Below are 22,644 nucleotides of genomic sequence, written 5' to 3'. Positions count from 1 at the left end.
TCGGCTCAGGTCATGATCTCATGGTTCATGAGAATGAGCCGCATTTTGGGCAGGCTTCACGCTGACAGAGCCTACTGGGATTCTCTCTCCCTCTCTCTCTGCCCCACTGCTGCTCATGCACGCATGTGCACTCTCTCTAAATAAATAAACTTAAAAAATATATATGTATATATAAATTTTAATTGATATAGGGCTATGAAGTTTTTCTTTTTGAGTCAGTTTTGGTGCATGTCTTTCAAGAGATTTTTACATTTCATCTGTTGTTGAATTTGTTGGAATAAAATTGTTCATATTCTCTTATCCTATTAATGTTTACTGGATATGTGATATGAATATGAATAGAGATTCTCTCTCTTACATTTCTGATTTTTGTAGTTTGTGTCTTCTCTTTTTTCTTGACTGGTTTTACCAGAAGTTTATCAATTGCTTGGATTTTTTTTTTTTTTTCTTTTTAGTTTATTTATTTTGAGACAGAGACAGCACAAGCTGGGGAGAGGCAGAGAGAGAGGAAGAGAGAGAATCCCAAGCAGGCTTTGCACTGCCAGCACAGAGCTTAATGTGGGGCTCAAACTCATGAAACTGTGAGATCATGACCTAAGCTGAAACAAAGAGTTGGAAGCTTAACCGACTGAGCCACCACCCAGGCTCTCCAATTGCACTGATTTTTTAAAAAAAATGTATATTTATTTATTTTGAGAGAGAGAGGAAGAGAGAGAGAATGAATGAGGGAGGACAGAGATATTTAAAATAAAGTTATTTACTTTAAAAAATCAGCAATGAGGCACCTGGGTGGCTCGGTTGAGTGTCTGACTCTTGATTTTGGCTCATATCATGATCTCAGGGTCGTGGGGTCCAGCCCCTCATTGGGCTGCACATTGGGCTGCACGCTGAGCCTTAGAATCTGCTTCAGATTCCCTCTCTCTCCCTCTGCCCCCTCCCCGGCTCCCCGCTCATACATGCTCTAAAATAAAATAAAATAAATACCTTTAGTTTCATAGATTTTTACCTCTTCTTTCTGTTTTTTATTTCATTTATTTCTGTTGTTCATTGTTTACTTCTTTGCTCTTGCTTTAGAGTTCTTTTTCTCTAGTTTTTTAAGATGCATCATTGATTTTAGGGCTTTCATCCTTTTAATGTAAGTGTATGAAGCTATAAATTTTTTTTTTTAATTTTTTTAACCTTTATTTATTTTTGAGACAGAGAGAGACAGAGCATGAACGGGGGAGGGTCAGAGAGAGGGAGACACAGAATCTGAAACAGGCTCCAGCCTCTGAGCTGTCAGGACAGAGCCTGACGTGGGGCTCGAACTCGCGGACTGCGAGATCACGACCTGAGCCGAAGTCGGACGCTTAACCGACTGAGCCACCCAGGCGCCCCGAAGCTATAAATTTTATTCTAACCTTGCTTTAACTGTGTTCCACAGGTTTCATTATTTTCATTTTTCATTCCATTTAAAATGTTTTCTCTTTCTGTTATTTATTTTACTAATGATTATTTAGAAGTGTTTTTTTTAATTTTCAGGTTTTTCAGAATTTGCCAGAAAAGTTTCTATAAATGATTTTTAATTTAATTCCATTATGGTCATAAAATATACATTATGCAGTTACAGTCCTTTTCAATTTGAGACTTGTTTTGTTTTTTTTTTTTACTTTTTTCCCCCAATGTTTATTTTTGAGAGACAGAGTATGAGTGGGGGAGGGGCAGAGAAGGAGACACAGAATCCGAAGCAGACTCCAGGCTCTGAGCTGTCAGCACAGAGCCCGATGTGGCGCTTGAAACCGCAAACCATGAGATCATGACCTGAGCCGAAGTCAGATGCTCAACCCAACTGAGCCACCCAGGCACACTGAGACTTGTTTTATGCCCAGGACATAGCTTGTCTTAGTGAATATTCCTTGTGCACTTGAGAAGATTGTGTATTCTGAAGACGCTGCGGGAGCATTCTATAAATGTCAGTTAGGTCATGTTGGAAGATAGTGTTGTTTGAGGGGCGCCTGGGTGGCTCAGTCGGTTAAGCACCCGACTTCAGCTCAGGTCATGATTTCGCGGTCTGTGAGTTTGAGCCCCGCGTCGGGTTCTGTGCCCAACAGCTCAGAGCCTGGAGCCTGCTTCAGATTCTGTCTCCCTGTCTCTCTGACCCTCCCCTGTTCATGCTGTGTAGCTCTCTGTCTCAAAAATAAATAAACATTAAAAAAAAAAAAAAAAAGATAGTGTTGTTTGAGTCCTATATAATTTTGCTGATTTTGTTTGTTCTATGAATTACTGAGACAGTAGTAATAAAATCTCCACCATAATCTACTTCTCCGTTTCTCCTTTTGCTCCATGTGTTTTGAAGCTTTGTTTTTGTCTTCTTGCTGAATCAACCTATTAAATTTTTGTCTGACTTTGGCCACTGCAGCTTGCTTTCAGTTAGTGTTTGCATGATATTTGTTTTTCTATCCTTTTTCTTTTTATTGATCTTTATATTTAAAGTGGGTTTCTTATATAACATATATTTAAATCTTTTGTATACTGTTTGGTAAGTTTTGCTTTTTATAAATGAATGTCATTTAATGTCGTTATCGATGTGACTCTTTTTTGAATTTACCATTTTGCTATTTCTTTTCAAATCGTTCCATCTGGTCTTTGTTTCTTTTTTTCTTTTTTCCTGCCTTCTTTTGGATTAAGTGAGTATTTTTAGTACTCCATTTTCTTTCCATTAGTTTATTACATATACTTTTGTTTTAGATTTTCAGTGGTTGACTTGACAGTTCTCAAATGTTTTAATTTCACAACTCCTTTGGATTTGTAGTTATTAGTAAGACCTCAAAGACTTTTTGCTTCAGGTGATTATCAGTTCTTATACCCAAAATTAAAACTGAAATGAAGTATTTATTCATTTAAAATAATGATAATAAAGTCATTACATGGTAGTGTAAGTAACATGTTAACTCTGTTTTACAAGTATGTTAAAACTAGTGGGAAGAGTGACATTATTTTACATTTTTTTCATATCTCTTCGAAGTCTGGTTTAATAAAGAAGGCTGGCTGCTTTCAATTTCTTGCTATATGTTATTTTAGATTACATGTGTGAAGAAATCTGGCTTCAAACAGATAATGAGACAGTGTTAAAAAACAAAATTCAGCCGATCTAATTGGCTTTATTTAAGTGATTTATGAATTGAATAGCATCCCATTCAGCAAGTAGAGGGGAACTCTGAGGAGTTGTATAAAAATGGAGGGTTTTTATAGGAAAGAGAGTAGTGGGTCAAGATGTTATTAGCAAAAGAAAAGAAAGGATTGTTTTAGGCCTGGTTGCCTTTCTTTAGGGAAGAAAGACCCTTAAGGGGTTTTATCATGCAGATTACTTCATCTTCCTTTAGGGGAATGGTGAGGGCCCATGTGACAGATTACCTCTTTGGTGCTGAGCAGAAAATTCCTGACCAATTATACTAAGTTTCTGGGGCAGGTGGAAACGGTAGTCAGGTTAGGTCAAGTCATTGAGTGGCCTAAGTGACTCCATTTTGGGCCTGTGGTTTTCTTTTTAACAACTGTAAAGGGAGGAGCATTTTAATAGCCTTTTCAGATAATTGTGGATATTCTTTGGTACATTCAGACTCATCAAGTGGTAGTTTCTTAAAGGTAAGTTATATTGTGGAACCTGAAACTTTATAACTCTGTTACATTAAAATCCATTGGTCTCTCTTGCACTTTGGATGTTTTTCTCTGTATGTGGTTTCATAATATCACACATTGATCATTTGGAAGATACTGGTTTACTATATTGCAGATCATTTCAATGTTGTAACATTTTCTTATACAGTTTTTAACAATTACAGTAATATCACCACCGATTTCATCTGAAAATTTTATTGGAAACTGTCAAACAGATGGTGGCATTTACAGGTTTTGCAGAATTTTAGTTTGACTTGAAAGGTTGACTTATATTGTTGGCAATAATTACTTTCTGTTGCTTTCCTTGAAATCACTAGATCACTTTATCCTTTTTTGTTTGTTTTAATAAACTTTATGTCGGAATTGCTTTAGATTTATAGAAGGTTGAGAAGAGAGTACAGAGAATTCCTATATAGTCATTAATGCTAATATTACTTGCATTATTCTGGACTTTTGTCAAAACTAAGAAACTAACATTGGTATACTGCTGTTAACTGAACTCCAGACTTCATTTGGATTTCACCAGTTTTTCTACTTATGTCCTTTTACTGTTTCAGGATCCAATTCAGAATACTACATTGTATTTTGTTATAACGTTTCTATGTCTTTTTGCCCTTTGACAGTTTCTCAATCTTTCCTTGTTTTTATGCCCTTGACGCTTTTGAGAGGTCAGATATTTTCATGTATGTTGCTAAAAGAAAAACTCCACTGTTTTTTCTCTACCCTCAATATTTCTGACACCAACTGTGTAGAATTTTTCCCCTATTCTGACCAATTTTTTGATGCCGGCTGGGTGTCTTACAATTCAGTTCAATTCTGACACTATTTACCTGGAGTGAGGGTCAGATTCCACAGGTTAAGAGCTCAGCCCTACAAGACAGCCTCTCACTTTTTTTTTTATTAAAAATTTTTTAATGTTTTCATTTATTTTAGAGAGAGAGAGAGACAGAGTGTGAGTGGGAGAGGGGCAGAGAGAGACAGACACAGAATCTGTAGCAGGCTCCAGGCTCTGAGCTGTCAGCATAGAGCCCGACGCAGGGCTTGAACTCACAAGTGGTGAGATCATAACCTGAGCTGAAGTTGGATGCTCAACTGACTGAGCCACCCAGGTGCCCCTTTTTAAAATTTTTTTTAATGTTTATTTTTGAGAGAGAGACAGACAGCCGGAGTTGGGGGAGGGGGGGGAGGGGGAACGGGACAGAGAGGGAAATACAGAATCCGAAGCAGGCTGAGCTGACAGCACAGAGCCTGACATGTTACAGAAACTGGTCTGGATCACCAAGCAGAAGAAGCAAGAGACACTAGGAGATCTTGGAAGGCAGGAGATTTATTTTATACTGGTGGGCTCAGAGGAGATTACTCTCCAGAGGTCTGAGCCTCGAGCATAAGCAGAGGGGACAATATATGGTCTGTTCTAGCCTGGCAAGCAGGGTGGGAAGAAAAACCCAGTAGTAAGAAAAACCCGGAAGGGGAGTCTTCAGGCAGGGACTGGAATTCCCCTATCAGTCTTGTCAGCCATCTTATAACAGATTTTTCTCTATCAGTGTGGGGCTGAAACTCACGAACTTTGAGATCATGACCTGAGTCGAAGTCAGATGCTTAATTGACCGAGCCACCCAGGCGCCCCAACTGCCTCCCAGTTCTGAAGCCAATTGCAAGTTCAGGCTTCTAGTACTTCTGACCAAAGAACTATAAATTGCAGACTCCCAGGATTCCTTCCTTGGGTTTGATAATTTGCTAGAATGACTCACAGAACTCAGGAAAACAGATTACTTACTAAGATTGCCAGTTTATTATAAAAGGATACAACTCATGAATAATCATATGAAAGAGATACATAGAGCAAGGTATATGGAAGGGGCATGGAGCATCCATGACCTCTCCAGGTGCATCACTTCCTACATGCCCGTATGTTCACTAACACAGAAACACTCTGAGCCGTTTGTTAGAGTTTTGGGGGGAGTCTTCATTGTGTAGGCATAATGGAGTGAATCATTGGTCATTAGTGATTGACTCAACCTCCAGCACCTCTCCCCTCTCCAGAGATGGGGGGTGGGGGGGGCGGTGGGGAGGGGGCTGAAAGTTCTAACCCTGTCAGTACTTGGTCTCCCTGACAACCAGCTCTGATCCTGAGGATATCCAGGAGACTTCAGTTATCACCTCATTAGCATACTAAAAGCCACTTTTTTAGGAGATTGCAAGGGCTTTAGGAGCTGTGTGCCAGGAAACAGACCAAATATATGTGTTTATTATGTCACGTCTACAGTTTGGGTTTGTTTGATGATTTCCCCATGACTTGACTGGGGTTATGTTTTTTGTTTGTTTGTTTGTTTGTTTGTTTGTTTTGGAGGAATACCATGGAGATGAAGTGCCTACTTTATACAAATTTGAGGAAATGTCTACCAGATACTCAATTCTGAATAATTATACTTGCTATCAGTTTTTCTTTTAATTAAAAATAGTGCCCATAATAAAAGAGGTTTGTCCAGTTTGTCACTCAAATAACTGGACAAATGCTTTTTCTCTAGACAACCATTGTACTTCGTGTGCAGCAGAAGTTCCTTATGTATATGTCTCCTTTTATCACATAGAATATTAAAGAGATGTTAATTATATTAAACCTTGACCTATAATAAGTGATATTTACTGTTTAATCATAGACATTCTTAAACTGGCCAGACCTACTCTATTCCCCTTTAGTTTTTTAACTTTGAGTGCATGCCGCAGAGAATACAGTGATTAGTAGTACAGTTTCGTGCCATTGCCTTGATTTGTGCTAGTTATATTTAACATTGCTTTAGCACCATTAGAGCTCATGTTAGTACGTTGACAAACTATTAAGAATACAGATTTGACTTTACAGACTCCGTGGAAGCATCTCTGGGACATTGTTGAGAACTGATGAAGTTGGGTTTGTGATACTTTATCACAATCTACCCTCAATTTGAATACAATGTAATAACAGTATATTGCCATTCTTTCCCTTCTGATTTTTCTGCTGTAAACCCCTTAATAAATTGATAATATTTTTGCTCTAAGTAGTCATATATCCTTTAACATTTTTAAATTCTTCATGTCTTCCAAAATGTCTTATATTTTTCCATATTTACTATTTTGGTGCTTTTCATTTCTTTGTGTAAACTCATCTTTTCATATGATATATTCTTTCCCCCTTTTTTAAAAAAATGTTAGGGACGCCTGGGTGGCTCAGTCAGTTAGGCATCCAGCTTCAGCTCAGGTCATGATCTCACGGTTCGTGAGTTCGAGCCACATGTCGGCCTCTGTGCTGACAGCTCAGAGCCTGGAGCCTGCTTTGGATTCTGTGTCTCCCTCTCTCTCTGTCCCTTCCCTGCTCAAGCTTTGTCTCTCTTTCCTTCAAAATTAAATAAACATTAAAAAAATTTTTTAAATGTTTGTTTATTTTGAGAGAGAGCAAGAGAGCATGAGCAGGGGAGGGGCAGAGAGAGAGGGAGAGAGAGAACCCCAAGCAGGCTCCTGCATTGTCAGCGTGGAGCCCAACTTGGGGCTTGATTCCATAATCGTGAGATCATGACCTAAGGCAAAACCAAGAGTTGGATGTTTAACCCACTAAGTCACCACCCAGGCACCCCTGAAAAATGCCCTTTAAAATATCTTCTAGTTCAGGTCTACTGATCTCAGATTCTGGGGTTTTGTTTGTTTGAAAAAAATGTGCGCGCGCTCTCTCTCTCTTTTTTTTTTTTTTTTTTTTTTTTTTTAAGTAAACTCTGCCCAGTGTGGGGCTTGAACTCAGGACACCAAGAATAAGAGTCACATGCTCTACCAGCTGAGCCTGCTGGGCTCCCTATGCTACACTTTCATTTTTGAAAGATCTTTTCTCTTGGTATAGAATTCTAAGTCAGCACGGTTCACCCCCCCCCCCCATTGTTTTATTATTTTTTTTCTTTCAGCATTTAAAGATTTGTCCATTCTCTTCTGACTTGCATAGTTTCAGATGGGTGTGAATATTTAGGTCTCTCCTAAATGGCCTGTGTATTCAGTGATGACTTCACATTTTGGTTGGTGGGAATATGAATACTTCTCATCCCTGAATGAGCTCTGGGGGACTGTTTTGCTTACTGTTCCCAGATAATTGTTCTTTCCCCAATAGTTGTTTTTTTCCCAGACTTGTGTTTGGCCTTACCATATGTACAGGTTAGTATTCAGGTGAAGACTCAACAGGACTCCTATACAGATTCCGAGTTCTTTCTCAGTGGAGTGTTTTCTTTTCTGCTACTCTGGCACACAAACTTCGGCCTCCTTCAGCTGTTCTAAACTAACAGCCAGTTTTTGTTTGAATTTTCCCTTTCTGTACTGATGTCCAGAATAGCCTTCATGCACAATGGGGTGATCATTAAGCTTGCCTTGTTTCCCCTTTGTCAGGGATTGTCACAAAGGTTGTTTTCACCAAGAAAGTTGGTATGAATTACCTAGTCCACCAAAGGGGAATCTACCTATGTTTCTGAAGAATTGGCCAACGTGTGTTGGTATGTGTGTATAATTTTTAGGAATATAGATGTAAGTAAAATGCTTATTTAAATTTCTAATTACATATTCAAATCACATAGTATATAAAATAGTGTATTAAGAAATAGTGCTTTGGGGTTACCTGGTGGCTCAGTTGGTTAAGCATGTGACTTTGGTTTCGGCTCAGGTCATGAGCTCCTGGTTTGTGAGACTGAGCCCGGCATTCTTTATTGTCACCACGGATTTGCTCTCTCCTCTCTCTCTCTCTGCTCCTCCTGCACGCACATGCTCTCTTTCTCTCAAACTTAAAAGAAAGAAATAGTGCTTTTTTATTCAAAACTGTTGTATACATCTTTGACATCAATATGTTCAGCATCACTGTGACCAGTTTTGAAGTCTCTAACCCCAGAGCACATTACTTTCACTCTTGTTCAAGGTATAGAAGATACAGTGCTTTTTGATTCTATGTATTATCATCTTATGAGAAATTTTGTCTGAAGTCTTAAATTTCCAAATGCATTACATTTTTTCTTTTATTTGTTCCATAGCTATAAAATTATCATCTCTGCAACAAAGTCTCTTAGTATGTTGCTTTTTAAGGTTATGTTTAAAGGCTCTTTACGGTAGTTTGCAGTTGGATGGTTATACCTCCAGAAATCCTTACTTTACATTCAGTTTCTTCTACTCCAGTTAAGCAAACAACAAAACTCGCTGATCAACAGGTGACCTTCCAGATTAGCATTGATTGAGGTAACTTCAGGATAATGTGTCTTCTCCAAATTGTACTTTGCTGTTCAAAATTAATAGAAAGCACCTATAATATGAGAGATGTTTATTAGCAAATATGCTACCTGTTTTCTGAGAGATTATTTTGTGGAAAAACATCTTTTCTCTTTATGTGTATAGAGTATCTCCATACCTTGGAATTGTAAGACAGTTTTTCTACTTTACATTCATGGAAATAACAACAATTAAGTACCATCTTTTGATCAGGCTTAGAATTTATTGCTTGTCTGATGCAAATTTTTTGTAGTAGCAGAATAAATTATTCTACAGATATTTGCCTGCCTGCCCTCAGCATTAGTTCACCTACTGTTCTAGTTACTGCAGTTAAACATATTGCATAGGACAGATTTTTTTGAGTGAAAAACAAAGAACAAATTAAATGATAAAAATAATAAATAGGCTTCATTACAACATCCCATAGAAATACATTGCATATATTAAATATTTCTTTTCTCATATTTGGCAACTACTCATAAAATAGGTCAGTTAAAACTGATTTTTTTTTGACAGAAAATGAGGCAGAGTCTTAACAGTATTTTCAGACAGTGGATGTACTGTAGATAGCATTATTTACATGATTTCCTTGGACTATGATATTTCCAGTTGCTCTTTAATATTGTAAAATTCCTTTATAGCCTCTAAAATTACCAGTGCTTAGCTCATTATTAAACTTTTGTTGAAGAAACATATGGGGAATTTTTTCGACATGATACACGTGGAATTAAAGTGAATTCCATCCATGATATATTGTTTCAACTACTTTTCCATCATGTGAGCACTGTGACTGCCTACTGCCCTGGACTCAAGAGTTACTTGAGAGTCATGTGATCTGCCTCAGCTACAGGCTCTGATGGACTCATTGATGAGGTTTATTTCTCAGGTCACTGATGCTTGTGGAGTGAGATATTTACTGAGAACTTCCAGGAAGTTCTCTTTTCTGAGAGTTACTAGAAGAGCAGCTGAGGGATCTTTGAAAGTTACATCATAAGGATGTGACAACTGGCATTGCTGCATTCATTTCTGTGAGCAGCAAGCCAGCCTCTCGATGAAGCCCACACTCAGAGGACATGGCTGAGAGACTGGCAGAACCTCTTGGTCAAAGACCAAAGTTAGCTAAGTGTGTGGAATATTCAGTGCTGTGATCTGATAAATTTGCCTACGTCTGTTTGAGTTGGGTTTTTGTTATATGTGATTGAAAAAAAAAAAAAACCTAACTAAAGGATATCATTATGTGATCAATTTTGAAAGTACTGATGCTTATTAATATTTTACTATTTCTAATATAATTTGTAACTTTAATCACATTAGAGTAGCATTTTTAGTTCAACTCAAATTAATATTTGAGTCATTCGGGTCTATAAATCTATGCTGTTTTAATTTAGGGCCGGATTGATACTGTGTTTCTAAGGTTTTTTTGTTCATAACCCTCTAGAATCAAAGCATTTTTATGCTAAGGATGTCTGATGGGAAATGCAAGACCTACAACTTCTTTCTTGTGAAAAATTCTTGAATGACAATTGTGTATAAAGCTCATTTGTAAGGTAGATACATAGATGATATTTAGGTACCTCTTTTTGTGTCACCTTTTATATTAAATGTGTACTTATTCGGTTAATTTTTAATGGCTTTAGGGGTACCTGACTGCCTCAGTCAGTAGAGCATGCAGCTCTTGGGCTTGGGGTTCTGAGTTCAGGCCCCACATTGGCCATAGAGCCTACTTTAAAAAAAATAAGAAAGAAGGTAGGCTTTATCTAGACTTTCAGTGGCTCTCCATTTTGCTTATGAATTCCAAATATTTATATGAATGGAAAATTCCATAATTTAGCCTACATGTTTCCAGCCTTATTTCTCATCCTTTTCCATATTCAGTGAAATTAATGTGTTTCCCTGATCTATGCCTTTGCTTCCCCACCCCTTCCCTCTGACTTGTTCTTTCCAGTCCTTTCTGCCTGTGGAATTAATACCCATCATTTTTGCCCCAGTTCTGATCCTACCTCTTCAGTAAAATCTTTGTCCATTATCGACCATGACTGTAAATGATCTCTCTTACAAAATACTTTATTTCTTCTTGTAAGAAAATTCAGATAATACTGAATATGTTAAAGTAAAACAAATCTCCTTCATTCCTAGTCCCGTCCTCCATAGGAGAACCTCCTCATAGTTCAGATCCCTTGATGTTTTTTTAATGTATATTTAAGCATATGTGACATAGTTGGTTATCACTTCTTTTTTAAAAATGTTTTAAATTTATTTTTGAGAGAGAGAGAGAGAAAGAGAGAGCTGGGGAGGGGCATAGATGTGGGGGACAGGAGATTCAAAGCGGGCTCTTCACTGACAGCAGCGAGCCCAGTGTGGGACTGGAACCCACGAACCGTGAGATCATGACCTGAGCTGAAGTCGGATGTTCAACCGACTCAGCCACCCAGGCACCCCAATTATCACTTCTTTTGACTACCATATTGGAGAGCACAATTCTAGAGGCTTAATAATATTAAACTTTGATTTTTCTTTTGACAAGAATATTTCATATTGCATCGTAACAGGAGACACCAACTGGTGTCTTCTTGTGATGTTTAGTTGAATCAGTGATATAGTGTCAGCTTGATCTATCCACTTTTAAAATCCCCATTATTCTCTCACTGAATGATTTTATCTAATTCTTTTAAATTGTTAGAGACAGCAACTTGACTGTTAATGTAGTAGGGTAATAGATTGTTAGAAAGCCAGGTTCTGGAGCTACGCAGTCTGCCATTTATGACCTTAAGCAAGTCTGTGTGTCTTTGTGCCTTAGTTTCCTCTGTTGTGAGTTAAGTGCTTCACAGGTTTATTTCAAGGATCAAATGTGTTAAATGTTTAAAGCATTTATTTGGGAAATACTTCATTGGATGATATTCATTGTATTCTGTCTGGCAATGAGACCAGGTCACATTGTAGGAAAACAGAGTGCCATTTAAATGATTAAAGAAACCTCATGTATGTCTAGCATCTATGATTTTTAATAAGAAAAACATTAGCAATAAGGGGGATTTGTTATATTTGAGTTTGTAATAAAGAAAAGAAACATTGATCATGGAGCGCCTGGGTGGCTCAGTCTGCTAAGCATCTGACTCTTGATTTCAGGTCATGTCATGATCTCACGGTTTGTGTGTGAGTTCCAGCCCTGAGTTGGACTCTGCGCTGGTAGCCCGGAGACCACTTTGGATTCTTTCTCTCTCTGCCTCTCTCTCTGCCCCTCCCCTGCTGGTGCGCGCACGCTCTCTCTCTCAAAAAAAATCAACATTAGAAAAGATTTTTAAAGAAACATTTAAAATAAAAAAATATTGATCATAATTACATATATATCCTAGATGTTAGGAAAGAAAATTTATGAAAAAGAAAAATGACGTTTTGACTCTCTGAAAGCTGTATAGTTCTTTGGGATGGGAGTTAATAAAAAGGGCATACAGAGTGTTAAATAACTTGAGAAAGAAGTCTCTAAAAATCCAGCATAATTATCCGAAGGAGCTCTCAGATTAACAGAGCATAGATTTATTAGATGGAAGGGGAGATGCAGAACTAAAGAATTATAAAATAATAATATAAACCTTTATAAACACTGGCAGTAACCCTAAAGTAAACTGGAGTTTATAGAAAATGATTAAGACAGGGGCGCCTGGGTGGCGCAGTCGGTTGAGCGTCCGACTTCAGCCAGGTCACGATCTCGCGGTCCGTGAGTTCGAGCCCCGCGTCAGGCTCTGGGCTGATGGCTCGGAGCCTGGAGCCTGTTTCCGATTCTGTGTCTCCCTCTCTCTCTGCCCCTCCCCCGTTCATGCTCTGTCTCTCTCTGTCCCAAAAATAAAAAAAATAAATAAATAAAAAAAAAAAAAATAAAAGAAAATGATTAAGACAGCATAAATTTTTAAAAAATATCTCAAATTAGAAGATTAAGCTTCAATAAGACCATCACATTTTTAAGAAAGGTAGAACCATCAGTTTATTATTTTACAACTGTTTGATTTGGTAGGGGAAAATAGAAGTTGGAAAAGATAATACAAAAAGAATTGTAGGCCATGGTAGGAAAACAGGCAGTAAGTGAAACACTTGATCACTTTAAGTGCATTTCATTTTCGTCATTTAAATTAATGTTTTCTCTAGCTGCCAGTAAAGACTTGCAGATCTACTCATGAAATTGTGTGTTATCTTTGAGAATTTCATTAAAATTGTATTTGTTATCTGGAGATGATCAAATCTAGATTGATTTGTTTTTATTTACTTATATTTTTAGAAAGGAGAAAATGTGGATTCTGGAAATTATAATCCTGTAAGCTTGTTATTGTTCTTTGTTAAATTTCTAGAAATAATTTCAGTATAAATCTGTGAACATTTATGAAAAAATGCTCAACTGTAGAAATATAAAGGTGTCCACCAAGAACATGTCAAATTAATTTCAGTTGTTTTTTGAATGGTAGGATCATCAGTTCAGATGAATTAGAAAAATACCATAATAATAGTGTCTTAATTTTAATTATGTATTTGACAATCTTTTGCCATATTTTTAGATAATATATGATGGTAAATTGCTGTTTAAATTTAGAGTAATAGGTAGATTTATAGTATTTAGATTCAAAGTAGGTCGAAATTGAAAACCAGTATTTGGTTACAGGTTCAGTGTTACTTTTGAGAGAGATCTTCAGAGCATTACAATAGGATTATCTATATCTTGTGTCAACATTTCCATTATTGAGCTGGCTGAAGGTTTAGAAAGTAGGTTTATCTGATTGTAGATTATTCAAAGCTGGACTTGGGTAGCTGATACCATAGAAGGCACCCTAAAGCCTTCCCTCATTAACATAGTGCATTTGTATCTTCCCTGTCTCTTAACATACTTTGATACTTTATATGTAATATAAACTCATGATTTAGTTTGCTTCAGGGAAAAAAGTGACTTTTTTTTTTTTGTCTGCCTGATATTTTTACCAAATTAATGTATGAATTCAATATATTTTTTACAATAGTATAACATTCTTAATGATACAGATTTAATAATACGAACTGAAAATTGGAAAAGACTCTGCATAAAGTATATTTTAATCTCTTCTAGGAGTATGAAGCACGAACAGGGAGGACCTGTAAACCACCACCTCAGTCTTCAAGACGTAAGAATTTTGAATTTGAACCACTTTCTACCACCGCCCTGATTCTTGAGGATCGACCATCGTAAGTATTATGGTGGTCATCAGGCACACTGTTTATATTTTAAACTTCAATTTAATTTTGCTTACTATTTCACACAAAATGTAAGAATTGAATACAGAAATGGCTTTAAGAAGATTTTAAAAATCTCAGTCATGTATCCTAAAACTAATAAGGAAGAATATATTATTGATGTGCAAACTTTATACATATTTTCTAGAAGTATCTATAAGCCAATGAATGAAACATAAATCTTAGATGGCTTTTTATATCTATTCTTACTTCAACCCTCCTGCCTTATCTTAACAAGATAAGGCATTTATTTTTCCTTTCTTGCCATTTAATAGGTACTTAAGATGTATTGGTCTTTGCCTTTTGGACAAATTTTGAAATTTGGGAGCTTGAAATAATAACTACTGATTTGTCAACTAGTTAGTTTACTATTATTAAGAATATATTCTTGAAGCGCCTGGGTGGCTCACTTGGTTAAACGTCCGACTCTTGATTTCAGCTCAGGTCATGATCTTGCGGTTCATGGGATCGAGCCTCTCATCAAGCTTTGTGCTGACAGCGTGGAGCCTGCTTGGGATTCTCTCTGTCCCCCCCTCAACCCCTCCTCTGTGCACACGTGCACCTTCTCTCGCTCTCAAAATAAAGAAAAGCTTTAAAAAAGAAGAATATGTTATTTTTTATTATTTTGTTTTTGAGAAAGAGACAGCTCAAGTGGGTAAGGGGCAGAGAGAGGGGGACAGAAGATCCAAAGTGGGCTCTGCACTGATAGGAGCAGGCTCCATGCGGGGCTCAAATGCACGAGCAATGAGATCATGACCTGAGCTGAACTCATATGCTCAACCGACTGAGCCACCCAGGTGCCCCAAAGAATAGAAATACCCAACAAAACCAATTTAAATTCTTCCCTTCCCTTTTTCTGCCCTTCCCATCTCAGCCTTCCACAAAGCTGCTGTTCTTTAAAACACTGTCTCTGATTTGTTATCATACAAAACACACCTTCCCTAAAGCAAGACCCCTTGGTTCTTAACTTCTTCCCCCTTCTTGGGCTCTCTGGATCTACTCTTTTTCTTCTAGACTTCTCTTTCCTTCCAGTGTAAAAAATTCCTAACCTGTCTTGTCACTTTCCTGATCTGCACCTTTTTCCACCCATTATCATGGGGAGCATAATAAAAGAATCTGGGGCCAAACAGGCAGAGGTTGAATTGAATATTTTTTAGACATTCTGAGAGAAGAAAGGTTGGACGTAAGTACATTATTTTTTTTTTTTATTCTTGTTACATTCCTTCATATTAAAGAAAGTGTGATCATGACACTCCTTTTTAAGGATTTGCTGAATATGTTCATATATCATTTTTCCATTGGTTTAAAAAAAAAAAAAAAGCTTTTTAGCGGCACCTGACTGCCTCAGTAAGAGGAGTATCCTACTCTTGATCTTAGGGTCATGAGTTCTAGCCCCATGTTGGGTGTGGAGCCTACTTTAAAAAAAAATTAAGGGTTGCCTGGGTGGCTCAGTCAGTTAAGGGTCAAACTCTAGATTTCAGCTCAGGTCATGATCTCGTGATTTGTGAGTTTGGACCCCGCATCAGGCTCTGTGCTGACAGTGTGGAGCCTGCTTGGGATTTTCTCTTTCTCCCTCTCCCTCTCCCTCTCCCTCTCCCTCTCCCTCTCCCTCTCCCTCTCCCTGCCTCTCCCCCACGCATGCTCACTCTCATATTCTCTCCCTCTCTCTTTCTCTCTCTCAAATAAACTTTAAATTTTAAAGAGTTTTTCAGAAATTCAGTTATGAGAACATGTCAAAGTTTCATTTCAGTCTTGCTGCCAGGGAGGAGAATTAACCAGGCCAATTCAAAGAGTGGTCAGATAAGCAAGAAGAGAATACCTGGTTAAAGATTTTCAGACTCTTGACGCTGAGCAGGTAGATAACTGCATTTGGAAGAGTGTTCTTAAACTTGTTAAAATTCATCCAAAATGGATTAAGCTCTTTACCAGGACTGTTCATTTCTTCCCAGAAGTTCATAAAAATACCATGCAAAAAGTTCTGTTCTAGTGTTCGGGCCATATTTTTCTTTACACCACACTTTATTTACAACCAAACCTATTTCTTTAAGTCCTGCCTTCATGCCTTTGCTCATTTATTGCCCTCACTTGGGATGCAAATATCTTATTTCCACTTCTCACCTACCTAATTCTTTAAGGACTAGGATTTATCTTTTTTTTTTTTTTTTTTTTTGTAAGTTTGTTTATTTATTTTGAGAGCTAGAGAGAGAATACAAGCAGAGGAGGGACAGAGAAAGGGAGACTCCGAATCCCAAGCCAGCTCTGTGCTGTTAGCACAGAGCGTGATGCAGGGCTTGAACTCAAGAAGTAGGAGATCATGCCCTGAGCCAAGATCGAGTCAGACACTTAACTGACTGAGCCACCAGATGCCTCTAGGCTTTATCTTTTCCATTCAGTTAAGTCTTTGGCTTCAACCTTCAGTGATTTCAATATATTAAATTTTTCTTATAACTTATATAAGGAGTTCCATGAAATTGGAACTTGAAACAGTACACTAGACAAAATAAATTTATAAGAGGATCTCAGTGTACCAAAAATGTATAAACAACTGAAAGAAATGACTTTTTTCACTGTACTCTCTGAAATTAATATATTAGTTATAAATATTACAGCTTCTATGCTATTTGAGTTTGTTCATCTGTAATACAGAGATTCAAGTTGATAGCTACTGTTCCACTCAGCTCTGAGATGCTGTGATTTTTTAAAAAAATTTTTTAATGTTTATTTATTTTTAATATGAAATTTATTGTCAAATTGGTTTCCATATAACACCCAGTGCTCATCCCAACAGGTGCCCTCCTCAGTACCCATCACCCACTCTCCCCTCCCTCCCACCCCCCATCAACCCTCAGTTCTCAGTTTTTAAGAGTCTCTTATGTTTTGGCTTCCTGTTTATTTATTTTTGAGAGGCAGACAGAGCATGAGCAGGGGAGGGAGGGAGAGAGAGAGAGAGAGAGACCCAGAGAGAGAGAGAGAGAGAGAGAGAGAGAGAGACCCAGAATCCAAAGCAGCCTCCAGGTTCTGAGCTGTCAGCCCAGAGCCCAGTGCAGGGCTTGAACTCACAAACCATGAGATCATCACCTGAAGTGAAGTAGGATGCTTAACTGACTGAACCACCCAGGTACCCCTGAGATATTGTGATTTAATTACAAATTTTGTTCACCTTTCTAAAATTGAAGGGGTCTTTTGGGAGAAAGTGATTTATATGAATTAACATTTATATAATCAATAAACAAAAGCTTTCCATAGTGTTAGCATATGGGAGTACCCAATCACTCATTCCTCCTTCTACTTCAGCAATTGATAAATACATCTAGAGAACCAGCGAGAATGAAAACTTTCACTTTATTGAATATAAAACCAGATGAGACTGCATGGGTGCAACCTGCATATTAAATGACAATTCTACTTTATCTCAGAATATTTGCCAGCAGATTTGAGCCAGTTCAGCCTTGCCTTCACAAGCTGAGAATTTGGAGCAGTCTCTGTAGTTTTGTTCTGTTTCGGAATGCAGCCAAGTTCTGTTAAGGTGGCATCTGCAAGGGGGTGGAGAGAGGGACAGAAGTTTTCCCTCAGCATGAAATTGATGTTGGAATCTTCCTCTTTCATAGATCACAGTGATAATGGGAGGAGAGGAGGAGTTTCCCCTTGCAAAGGGAATTTGTGAATTGGTGCCACTTTTCTTTTCTTAGCTTCTGTAATTTTGCAGAAACATCCAGAATCATTGGCTGCGTAGGTTTTTATAGTTGAAATTTCTTTATGTATGAAGCAGCTATAGTATTTAATCATCTGAAGTCCTCAGATTTCAAATACAGGAATTTTCTCTCTGCCTACTCCTCCCTTAACCCACCTCATAATAAAGCCAGCCTTGGACAGGAAGGTAAGAGTATCCATATGAGCTGTGTTGATAGGAACCTCTTCTATGTTACTATTTTTTTTATAAAATTTTTTTAATGTTTATTTTTGAGAGAGAGACAGAGCGTGAGCGGGGAGGGGCAGAGAGAGAGGGAGACACAGAATGTGAAGCAGGCTCCAGGCTCTGAGCTGTCAGCACAGAGCCTGACATGGGGCTCAAACTCGTGAACCGTGAGATCATGACCTGAGCCTAAGTCAGATGCTTAACTGAGCCACGCAGGCGCCCCACTCTTCTATGTTTTAAATCACTGATGCTTATGGGACTTTTTTTAAAACCACCAATGGATAGAGCTACATCTCTTTCTCTTCTGGCTTCTTGGCTGAGTTACTATACACACAGTACCAAACAAGTGGAGAAATTCTTAAAGGTGCAAGTAAAAGGTGACAAAAAAGTAAAGTATAAGGGCACCTGGGTGACTCAGTTGTTAAGCATCTGACTTCAACTCAGGTCATGATCTTACAGTTCTTGAGTTTGAACCCCCCATGAGGCTGTCTGCTGTCTCTGTGGAGCCAGCTTCCCATCCTCTGTCTCCCTCTTTTTGCTCTTCCCCTGCTTTTTCACATTCTCTGTCTCAAAAATAAATAAACATCAAAAAAATTTTTTTTTGATATAGGTTTTTATGTGATAGCTTTGAAAAGCAGCAAATGTTCTTACCGTGTTTTTTAGCATGATCCACTATCTTAGATATTCATTAATGGTTTCTTCTCTTGACCACCTAACTAATTGACATTTTTCTAAGGGACAATAGTAAACCATATCTTTTTCTTAGAGTGCCTAAGAGTACTGAATGAGGTGCTTAGTATTTCCTGGTTGATTTTATTCACTCAGCCTTTGATTTTCAAGACTGAAGAATCCTATTTTTTTAATTAGTTCCCTAGGCAAATGACTGCAAAATTAGTGATTTTTTTTTGGAAGAAAAAAAACACAAAAAAACAAGTCTGTGTATGTATTTGTTTTTATGTTTTATTCATTCACTGTCTAGTTTAGGGTACTAAAAATTCTGGTCTTCCTCAAAGTATCAAAGATTGGTTAGGACGTTTACCATATGGACTCTTCATGTTTGGACCATTGAATTTGTACTCTGTTCTATGTACCAAGGTTTTTGCATTTATGATGATTGGAAGAAGGGGATACCAAGACTTATAATAATTAATAAGCCAATTATTATTTATTTACTATTTTGTGTTGGAGTACATATATAAGTACTCATTTTCAAAAAACTGAAATCACAATAGAAAAACCTGACATAGGACTATCTGAAAAGTTCTGTTTCCTGAACAGTGTTTAACTCCTTCCTGCAAATTATTTCATGCTAAGACTGACGTACTTATGACTGGCACAAATAAAGCTATCTGTTTGCCTCTTCTCGAAATCTTTCAGGACTACGTCAACATAGTTTGGGGAGTTATCTGGAAAAACCAAGGTGTGAGTGTCAGTGAAACAATAATGCATATAAAGGGACTGTGCTCTTTTTATTAATTAATTAGGCCTTTATAATCATGGTTTTGAGGCATAGTTCTGTGTTTACTTAAAATCTGTGATCTTTGTGCTTATTCAAATTTAGATCCGTTCCCTTACATAAATGACCTGGATGGCAAGTTACCTTTCCTTCTTTTTCTAGAGTCTAGACCTAGAATCTCCATTATGGTAACAACTAGGCACAGGTGGCTATCTAAATTTAAATTTAATTAATTAAAGTTAAATAAAATAGAAAAGTCATTCCCTCAGGCACACTAGTCACATTTCAGGTGCTCAGTAGCTACATGCGGCTAGTGGCTACTACATTTTAACAGCACGAAAGAACATTTTTATCATTGCAGCAAGGGTTAGTACTGGTCTAAGCCATGTGGAGGGACTGTAAAGTTGTGCAGAGGAGAGATCTGTTTAATTTTTTTTTTTTTTAACGTTTATTTATTTTTGAGACAGAGAGAGACAGAGCGTGAACAGGGGAGGGGCAGAGAGAGAGGGAGACAGAGAATCCGAAACAGGCTCCAGGCTCTGAGCTGTCAGCACAGAGCCCGACGCGGGGCTCGAACTCACAGACCGCGAGATCATGACCTGAGCCGAAGTCAGACACTTAACCGACCGAGCCACCCAGGCGCCCCGAGAGATCTGTTTAGATCTAATTCCACTTTCTCAGTAAATAGAAGAACAGATCCCCCAAGTTGTGCCCTTAAGTCTAAGCTAGTCTTTTATTGAGACTTATGGAAAAGAAATAAGAAAGAATGAAGTGCAAAAAGCATTAAGATTCATACCAGGAGCAGCAGGCAGCATTGTAACTGAAGGGAATGATCAAGCCTTTTCGGTGGAAAATAGTAGTAACTGGTGAGATATCTTAAGAGTAGATTTGTAGTTCAAAAACTGGAAATGAAATTTGAATTAAGCTGTTTCTCCCCTGGTAAAATAAAAAATCTCTAAAGGTAGATAAAACAATTTTCTGTTATCTTAAGAGTTCGGAGTCCAATCAGGAAAAACAGACAACCAGGACAGTAATTTCAAGAAGAAAGACTTTAATAGAGTAATTTATTACTCTTAATTTATTATTAAGGTTGTTAGAAGGGCTAGAAAAGGAAAAGAAGGGGATATGAGGTCAAAAGATTAACAGCTTCAGAAAAGCACTTACAGTCTGGGCTGGAGGAGCAAAAGAGAAGACAGTATTACTGAGTCCAGGATCACTGTTTACTTGAAAACTAGATTTATATTTGGCTTTTTTCTCTTTTTTTCTGTGGTCTCATTTTCATCACAATAAATAAGCTTTTTATTTTCTTTATATAGTAATAACATCTGAAACTTGGACAGCATGAAATCCATTCTTTTGTGGTATCAAACTATATCCAGAGAGATAGGATAGTTTGTAAAAGGAAATGAGAGACTCTTAATGGCTGGGTTTGGGCTTGACAGTTGGTTAGGACCTGGGTGAGAAGCAGCTTTGGACAACTTCAGTTTGTAAGGTTTAAGGGTAGGCAATACTAGGAATCATAAGGTTTTTTGTTTTTAAAGTTGATTTACTTATTTTGAGAGAGAGTGAACACAAGCAGGGGAGGGGCAGAGAGAGAAAATCCCAAGCATGCTCCCCACCGTCAGTGTGGAGCCCACTGCGGGGCTTGAACCCACAAACTGCGAGATCATGACCTGAGCCAAAACCCAAGAGTTGCCCAGGCTCCCCAGAATCATAAGGTTAATTAATCTAGTGTAAGGGCTAAACTCAATGGATTTTGAAAGTGGTTGGAGTCAGGTGAAGTTTGTAATGGTCCCTGCCCTTTAGAGCATTATTATTGTGTAACTGGTGTATCACTCAGCAATTACATTCAACTACAAATAAGAGACTCCCCCATATAGTGGCCTAAACACATAAGGATTTATTCCCTCATATATACATGGCCCAGAGTTGGGCAGTTCAGAGCTAGTCTGGTGTCTCCATGCATCGAGTACCCAGGTTCATGTCTTTCTGCTGCACCACCTTCAGCAAGTGACTTCACTCTCATGCTGACTTTGGGCTTGCAATTGGAACAAAAGTGGTCGGAATAAAAGGCCTCTTGCAGCTGAGTCAACTTTCCTTTTTGGAAGTCTTCCAAGAGATTCCACAGTCCCTTTTCTTTAAATCTTATTAGAAACAATTCTGTGTTTAAAGCTAGATGCTAAGGAAGTGGAGAAATTTGTCTTTTATTATAGGATGGCAATCAAGGTTCTATTTTTTTTTTTTTTTGGCCTTTTTTGGATAAAATATTCTGTTGACCTTTAATTTCATCTATTATTGATGAATTGCCTATATTTTTAATATTAGTAGTTCTCTATAGTTTATATATCTTAACTCTTCATGGACTACCTTCAAGTAATATTATACTATCTCACATATATAAGAACATTACAGTACTATTACTTCCACTGTACATGTTATAAACCCCATGTATTAGGGTTCTCCAGAGAAGTGGAAACCCCATGTATTAAGGTTCTTATTTTTATATATCCTATTTGTATATAAGGAGATTTATTAGAAGGAAGTGGCTGTCATGAATTTAGAGACTGAGAAGTCTGAAGATCTGTAGTCAGTCAGCAAGCTCTGGACCCAGGAGAGCTGATGTTCCAGTTCCAGTTCAAGTCCTAAGGCTGAGAAATAGGAAAGCTGATAATGTAATTTCCAGTTCAAGTCCCAAGTCAGGAGAAGACTTATATCCCAGCTCAAAGACAGGCAAGCAGGCAGAGAGAGAGAGAGGGAGAGAAAGTTTGATACACAAAACTAACAATCACACCCTCCATACATTTTTATTATTTTTTTCTTTAAACCTTCTTTTATTTTCTAAGAAGTTATGTAACTAGATTTCCATCTGGTATTATTTCCTTCTACTGCGTGTTCTTTTAACACTTTTTGTAGTACTGGTCTGCTGTCTGAATTCTTTTATTTTCTGAAAGCTATTAAGATTTTTCTTTATCTCTGCTTTTCATGAATTTGATGATATGCTTTGGTGTGGTTTTCCTCATATTCCTTCTCTTTGAGGTTCATTGAAACTAACGTGTCTGCATTTGTAATTTTGTATCAACTTTGGGAAAATTGTAGCCTTTAT

General features: G+C 37.6%; 1 protein-coding gene across 5 annotated transcripts in view; it reads left to right on the top strand.

Moving 5' to 3' along the window:
• TBC1D12 (TBC1 domain family member 12) overlaps positions 1-22,644 on the top strand; it is a 100,641-nt gene that overhangs the window by 48,001 nt on the left and 29,996 nt on the right. For all 5 annotated transcript variants that reach the window (XR_013550533.2, XM_060641974.3, XM_078434613.2 and 2 more), the window contains one exon: positions 14,006-14,121. Coding sequence is in view for 1 of the 5 variants with exons in the window: in XM_060641974.3 (XP_060497957.1) it covers positions 14,006-14,121 (116 nt within the window). In the remaining 4 variants the exon portion in view is untranslated. The remainder of the gene's footprint in view (positions 1-14,005; positions 14,122-22,644) is intronic.

The sequence above is a fragment of the Panthera onca genome, chromosome D2, assembly GCF_046562875.1.
Source record: "Panthera onca isolate mPanOnc1 chromosome D2, mPanOnc1 haplotype 2, whole genome shotgun sequence".
Classification (NCBI taxonomy): domain Eukaryota; kingdom Metazoa; phylum Chordata; class Mammalia; order Carnivora; family Felidae; genus Panthera; species Panthera onca.
The sequence above is the reverse complement of the archived record's forward strand: the minus strand, read 5'-3'. Positions and strand labels throughout refer to the sequence as shown.